Source organism: Sphaerodactylus townsendi, linkage group LG02, assembly GCF_021028975.2.
Source record: "Sphaerodactylus townsendi isolate TG3544 linkage group LG02, MPM_Stown_v2.3, whole genome shotgun sequence".
NCBI classification, from domain to species: domain Eukaryota; kingdom Metazoa; phylum Chordata; class Lepidosauria; order Squamata; family Sphaerodactylidae; genus Sphaerodactylus; species Sphaerodactylus townsendi.
The window spans coordinates 74632232-74639947 of record NC_059426.1 but is presented as its reverse complement, the minus strand read 5'-3'; the positions used below and the strand labels follow the sequence as shown (position 1 = coordinate 74639947).

Sequence of the window (7716 nt, the reverse complement as noted above, 5' to 3'; positions counted from 1 at the left end):
AGGATACGTTGAAGAAACACTATTCCCCCCACGTCCACCAAGAGGCTAGATTTAAAACAAATTATTCTCTAAATGGGTCACTGAGTTTTTGCAAATTGCCTGTAATAGCACATTTAAATTAACAGATTTGTTTATCTGGAAGTGTGATTTAAATATTGGATCTGAAAGCTCTTGAAGTTTGTGTAAGCCATTCAAAGGAGATAGCATTTGAATCCAATGAACAGCAGAAACATTTTTAAACTATATACTCTGAGGCACTAGCTGCTTCTTAGATCAAAAGATGGGCTTATGTGAAAAGTTTCAAATACTTTGTTTTATACTCTATTGTATTTTGGACATCAAGGAAATTCCTGCTCGTCCAAATTTAAATATACATTGTTTGAAACAATTACTTACAGTTTTTCTCCTAATCCTGGAGGATACCCTTCCACTGTTTATTATGCGGGACTCTGTTTTTACTCTTCATCCATTTTAGCTCAGAAACTTACTAGAGCATACATTACCTTACCAATTTCAAAACTGATGTCATTTTAGAGACAAAATATTTATTTTCATTGTTTTGCACTATAAATGGGTAATAAACAGTGCACCCACTTTAACCTCCTTCAAGATGATGCTGGGACCTAGGACAAGACTGGCCATTCGTGCAGCTCAACTTTAAGGTGTTTATGGAAACAATTTAAAAATGGCCAGAAGATCATCATCCAATTGCAGGCATCAGGCAGGATCCTCCACATATCAGATAACTGCAGATTAGCCCACATAAACCTTAATCTCCTTAGTGATGTTCACTTTGTGTCAAGTACAAAACTAGTTTCAGCCTCAGCTCACCTCCATAGCACCGTACTCGAAAACAATGTCAAGAATCATCCCAGTTTGGCCTTAGCTAGACCTTATATCTGCTGAAAACTTGTTTCTAGTTGTTCAGAAACGTAATAAACCACAGACACAATTGTTATCTGAAGATTTATTTTATCCTAGTGAAAACTTTTAATTTATTTTGTGCTAAGTTCAGAAATTGTTGGTAAAGCAGAAACAAGCTGGAATTTGAGACTGCTTCTTTAAATAGAAAAATCTAAAATCAGAATGAATGATGCAAGTACTCAAGAGCAACCCATGAAAGCTGAATGTAGAGTGGTGTGGAAACATGAGACAGAAGCAGATACGAGTGTGATCAAGCAATTTGTCACTGCCTTTTGCCTGGAGAGCACAAAGGGTTAGGTGAGTTCAGAAAACTAAACATGGTAGAAAGAAGAAAACAATACAATGTCATAAACACTCTAAGGGCCAAAGGCTTTCTGGCCCCAAGTCATCAGCCTAGATGTCTGCATGAGCAAAGAATATTTCTCAGATCTCCCACATATTCCTGACATATGCAAAAGTATACATGTGAGGTGAACCTGTACTTACCTACGTGTTTCTATATATCCATAATGTGTCTACACATTCCACAGGTAACAACCAGCTGTATAGAGTTTAATGTAACATATATATATATATATATATAAAGAATGGAGGCTTAGCCTGGTTCTCACATTGCTATAGTATCCAGTTACATCTTTTGTGTGTACACATTCACAGTGTATCCATGTATTCTTAAAAACAAGTCCATAAGCATGGTTGCTACAGATGTGCTTGGCATATCAACACATACCCCCATCTGCAAACACACATACACTTCTGTGCATGTATGCCACATATAATATTTGCATTCACAATGTTTGATGTGCAAGAGCTCTCTTAGTGTATTTAGACTGCACCTCCCTCTCCCTCCTACATAACCTTCGAAAGGTTTCTACTAGAAAGTTCTGAGGCTGTGTCAGGTTCTTATGGACACCGAGAGGAAGAGACCAAGGCAGAAATCAAACTGTGAAGAACTCTCTGGGGAAGCAGTACTCATAAGGTTTAGAGAAAAGGCAGATGTTACACTGATCTAGGTAAGGAGTGTCCAGCTCATAGAGTGTCCTTTTCTGGAACTAGTCTCTTGGTACAGCACTGGCCATGGAGGGAGAGTAGAGAGTCCCTAAGTTTTTAGTGAAATGGAGAGCTTCAGTCCAATTCCAAATCAGAGTCATGTGTTGCCCTATCTTCCAGTATTGGTTGAACAGTATCATCTATTGAAGCTAAATTGATAGCAGTGAGATTGCCCTCTGGAGTCACACCCATTGGCTGGATGACTTGCTGTCTGGAATGGGAAGAAGGAAAAACATCTGATTACTGGGAGGAGAATTCCCAAGGCAAATTTTTTAGACAATTTACCACCAAAAGCAGCTCTATGACAAGCAAGGATATATACCTGCTATGAAAAATTTATGCTATCTGGTTGAACGAAAGAAAAAAGCACAAAATGGATGTAAACACCACAGCCAATGTAAATGCTCCATACTCTTCCTCAGATTGGCCAATTACATGGGGCAGCATTGAATTTGAACACATGAAGCTGCCTTATAATGAATCAGACCATTGGTCCATCAAGGTCAGTAATGTCTACTCAGACTAGCAGCAGAACTCCAGGATTCCAGGTGGGGGTCTTTTACATCACCTACTGCCTGGTCCTTTTAAGTTACTGATGATGCCAAGGATTGAACCTGTCGCCTTCTTGCTTGCAAAGCAGAGGCTCTTCCACTGAGCCACAGCCCCTTCTCAGAACATATTTTCTAGAGCAAGCTCACTTAGCATCATTGAAACCACCCTTTTACTTGCTAGGATTTAATCTGGAGCCCTTAAAAGGAGAAATCATGTGCTCAGTCATTCCCCTAAGACTTGTATAGCTTTCCTTTCTCCTTGTGGAAAGTGCTGTCAAATTGCAGGCAACCTATGGGGATCCATAGGGTTTTTGAGGCAAGAGACAAGCAGAAGTGGTTTGCCTCTGCACAGCAACCCTAGACTTCCTTGGAGGTTTCACATTTATGTACTAACCAGAGCCAACCCTGCTTAGCTTCCAAAATCTGATGAGATCAGGCTAGCCTGGACTATCCAGGTCAGGGCACCTGTCTCTTAGAACTCTATTAATCAATCAAAAGGCCTTTATGAGCTTCAACATTGCAAAGACTGTCTAGTTAAACTTAAGGCACAAAGAGTGAAAGTGAAGATTTTTAATACAATGATTTCCAAATTTTCCAACAAATACATGTTTTTCAAGGAAAATACAAAATCCTGTGCCAGTCTATGTCTGCTGAAATGAATGGATTTAGACTAGAGCAATCCTGCATAGGATTTTCACTGTTAACCTCTTCCAGTTTACCCCAGAGTATATGGATAATTGTAAAACTGTGAATTTTACAAGGTTTTTGTATGTCATTTGGTTTTCTAAACATAGCCAAATTGTGCTCTTCACACGTGGCAACAGGTCAGCTTTGTCCTGTACAAAAAACCTTAATCAAATGTTTAAACTAGTTAGAGGACAATGCTGTTACCACCACTGAAGATTCAGGAAGTGGCTGCTTTAAAATTGCTCCTTGTCAATCTAGTAGGCAAATGCCAGCTGAGTTCACTTTTTTCCAGTTATGCAAAGTTAGTGACAAGAGGAAAACAAGGTTGTAGTGGACATGTTGTTAACATAAAGTTCAGACTAGCATTTCTGTCTGTCTGATACACATTGAAAAGATGTGGCAGCCTGTTTTCTTCTCTTTTTTTTAGCTGTGTCCACCAGCGTATCTTTTGAACTCCTTAGGTAGATGCTGGGTTCCTGCCTGCAGGGCTCTTAAATGATGTATGAGCAATTACTGTAGGCTGAACACCTGGAGAGAGGTGGAATTGGTGGGCTCAGCTCCCTTCTGTCTCTGTACTAATACTCCCCACTAGCATCTATCAAGGAGCCTCAACAGAGTTTACCAAATCAACTGTCTAAATGTTTAAACTGGTTAGATAAACTTTATGGAACATTCAAATGCATACAGAGTGGTAAAGCACAGAAAGCCAATTATGGCCCTAGATTTCCTGTGTTTTATTTCAGCTGTGCATTCTCACAGGTCAACAAAGGTCCCAAAGAAGTTGCTAACAGCTGAAAGGAAAATCCTATTTATTTGAGCTACCATCCTCTCCAAGTATATCCAGTGTTGTTTGTCTTCCAGCCCAGATTAACCTTCATATGGAATCTAAGCACAGATTCTCTTTCCCACTCTTTAGTCTTGTTAATGTATATATATTTGAGCTCTCACAGTTGTAGAAGGTTTGATGATGTGTGGGTAGCACTTGTTTACAGCCTACTCATTCCAGCTGAGTATGTATTTCTGGCAGTTAGGGGCAAAAGTGTCTGTACTCAATATTCATTTACCTTCTTCTCTCTTTCTTTCCCACCCCACTAGAGCCTCTTTATCTTCTAATACGTCAACATCTGAAAATATTCTACTGGGTCGAGACCCCAGATGTTCTAGTAATTCTAAATTGAAAATAGTTCATATTCACCCAAGTTATTATTTTGAAGTAATTTCGAACAACCATTTTTAGAAAATATGCAAGGGAGTGAAAACTTGTAGTTACAGAATGAGGGAAATCCAGTAGAATTAAGTAATTTGACAGAGCAACTGAACCATAAACATTGATAAGTTTGCTAAAGTCATGCTGGCAGGGTCCTACTGGTTGGACATTTTCAGACAACCAAATTGCACTGAATTCCCACTCAACAGTTGCAGAAGGACTTGCTCGTTGGGGAAAATCTACATGAGTTGGAATAACAGCCTACTTGATTTTAACCAAGCAGCCTCTTTAAGCATCTCCCAAAGCAAAACCCTCTTCAGATAATCTCTGTTATGGTACCTGGAGAGTTTGTCAAACATGTTCACCAGTTTCATTGCTTCAAACTCCTTCTGCTCTTCTGTCATTCCCTCCATTGGGTTGGGAAGTTTCTCCTCCACACGCCCAGTTATTGGGTTAATACTGAACAAATATGCCAAAAACAAAGCAAGAAATGCATACAGAAAGATGATAAAAACCCAGAAATATGCAAGTATAGTAACCCTGGGATGCTACTCTCTTGCACTATTACATATCTTTCATTAAGCCAGAAGCTCCACTTTGTGCTTGAGTTACCCAAGTTCTGTGAAACAGGTAACCACCCCAAAGAACTAAATCCCCACAAAACAACACATGTTACTGTCTCAAGACTCTGCTCTCTTTGTCAAACAAAGCCATGGTCTCCCTATCACATAACATATAAATAGAATCCAGTCCAGATGCCACCAGAGGTTATATTTATGTTTCACGTTGTACTGTATTGAAGCACAGCAAACATTCTTAGCAGAATGTATGCATTTAGCAGAAATTAAAACAGTCTGTTTTCAGATACAAGGGCAGCTCGGCCACTGTGAAACAACAACATATATTTGGGTACTGCAACAGGGCCACCAAATCTTTCATTTGTAATTTTCATCTTTAATGTGGGCAACTTTAATTTTGTAAAGGTTTTAAAATATTTCACTTTTATGATTTGCATTGAACAATGTTGCAGACTGTCCTAATCCATCAGTACGCTGCAAGGGAAAGAAACAATGACCTAGGATTCTCCACCAATTGCAGGTGTTAATCAGGTTGACAAAACTATTGAGACTTCATTATCCCCGATTATCATCATTCAGTGTGGCCTCTGCACCAGAGGCGTAGCTAGGGAAAATGGAGCCTTGTGCAAAATCTGAGTTTTGTGCCCCCACCCCACCCCCGCAAAGTGGTGGGATTCAGCAGGTTTGCACCACTTCAGCAGAACCGGTGGTTAAAATGGTGCTTGTAAATAACCAGTTGTTAAATTATTTGAATCCCATCACCGGAACCGGTTGTTAAATTATTTGAATCCTACCACTGCCCCCACCCCCGCATGGGTGGTCACTGTGATGCTGGAATCCACCCCCAAACAGCATCACTTTCAATGGTATTTAACCTAGGGAGCCCCAATTCTCCTTTTAAATCCCCCTTAAAGGGAGAATCTGGGGTCCCTAGTTAAACAACACTGAAAGTGATGCTGTTTTGGGGGGGATTATCCCCCACCATGGAACAGCATTACTTTCAATGTTTAAACTGGGGGCCTCAGATTCTCCCTTTAAATCCATGTTGAAGGGGGTGGATTTAAAAGGAGAATCTGGGGAAATTTGGGGGTTGCCTGCTGTCAGGGATGCACTTGTTAAGCTAGCAGCACCAAACTTTCAGTGTATCTTTAGGAGACTCTCCTGATGATGCCCCCCAGGTTTGGTGAAGTTTGGTTCAGGGGGTCCAAAGTTATGGACCCTCAAAGGTGTAGCCCCCATCTCCTATTAGTTCCCATTGGAAACAATGGGAGATGGGGCACCCCTTTTGAGAGTCCATAACTTTGGGTCCCCCGAGCCAAACCTCACCAAATCTGGGTGGTATCATCAGGAGAGTCTCCCCAAAAAATCCCTGATATTTTAGTGATGCTAGCCTAAAAAATGTGCCCCCTGCAGCCCAAAAACTGAAAAAATACTAAAAATACAAAGAAACCCCCCAAACCTGAATTTTTTTGCGCGCACCCCCTTGGTGCATGCCTGGTGCAACACACACACACTCCAGCACCCCTGGCAGCTACGCCTCTGCTCTGCACTTTTCTTAAGTTGAATTGTACTTGATTACATCACACCCTGTAGTTCCTGCATTCCACGGCCCCTTGATCCTGCTGTTTACAAATTTTTTTGGTCATAAACTCATGTACATCTACAAAATAGGTTCTAGTTCAAGAGTGGTTATGTTAGAACAGATATCTGCAATCTTTAAGGTGGTATAAGACTCCTGTTTCGTTTTTCCAGAAAAGGATATTTTTTAAGCTGAGAAGTAAAGTTTGAGTTTGAAGATAGTATTACAGTAGATAAGTAGAGGTAAGGTAGAAGCAATATACAAGTAACATAGAGGAATAAAAAGATTAATCTGGCACAGACTATACTAACTGCTCTCCCCCTTTAAGGCAAGAAAAGAAGTGAAGGAAAAAGAAAAATAGTTCCTGCCTCCCTGATTGGATGGTGGGAATCACCCAGTCAAGATGTTCTTCACCTCAGAGGAAGAACAGGTATTTATAGCGTGATAACATGCAGAAAGTAAAAGGTGTGCCAAGAAATAAGTTAGAGATGAGAAAATTAGTAGTGAGATGATCAAGATCAATCAGAAGATCACAGAGATAATGAACAAGCAAAGAAAACAGTAATGCCTAGAGATGGTTTCAGAGGGAAGCTGCCATGTTAGTCTGCAATAGAACAGCTGGATTGATGTCCAGTAGCATTTTAGAGACCAACAAAATTTTCTTAGTAAAACCTTTGACTTTTTCTGAGTCAAAGCTGCCTTTGTCAGAGAAGGTATCTGATGAAAGCAGTTTTGACTCTTGAAAACTTATACCCTGAAAATCTTGTTAGTCTTTAAGATGCTACTGGACTCAAATCTAGCAGTAATGCCTGAGTAAGCTGTAAATATAAATGGGTCCATACTTGTGTTTTGCTTCCTTATACTCCTCTGTATCAGTATCTTCATCCTCAGAGTATTCGCTGTCGGGGCGGCCACCAGCCATGAGACCTCGTGCTGCCAGAAGCCCAGCAGCATTCCCATATCCTGTGTATTTCACAAACCGTGCCACTGTTGGAGAAATGAAAATCAATGGATGACATTAATCCATGCTACAGAAAACCTGATGGAATGAAGAAAGTTGTTGAATTCAAATATTAGTAGGGCAGGGTTTTTTGACTATCAGACCAATGTTCAAGGAAGCAGTTTCTTGTAAGTCATTCA

The 7716-nt window shown here is 40.2% G+C and overlaps 1 protein-coding gene across 3 annotated transcripts in view; it reads right to left on the bottom strand.

The window, feature by feature from the left end:
• Positions 1 to 952: 952 nt before the first annotated feature.
• RIC8A (RIC8 guanine nucleotide exchange factor A) overlaps positions 953 to 7716 on the bottom strand; it is a 31659-nt gene continuing 24895 nt past the window's right edge. For 2 of the 3 annotated variants that reach the window (XM_048486396.1, XM_048486397.1), the window contains exons 9-11: positions 7419 to 7563; positions 4759 to 4878; positions 953 to 2185 (exon numbers count right to left, since the gene is read on the bottom strand). In XM_048486396.1, the coding sequence (XP_048342353.1) occupies positions 2050 to 2185; positions 4759 to 4878; positions 7419 to 7563 (401 nt within the window). In that variant the 3' untranslated portion in view covers positions 953 to 2049. The remainder of the gene's footprint in view (positions 2186 to 4758; positions 4879 to 7418; positions 7564 to 7716) is intronic. The other variant, XM_048486398.1, reaches the window with a different exon arrangement.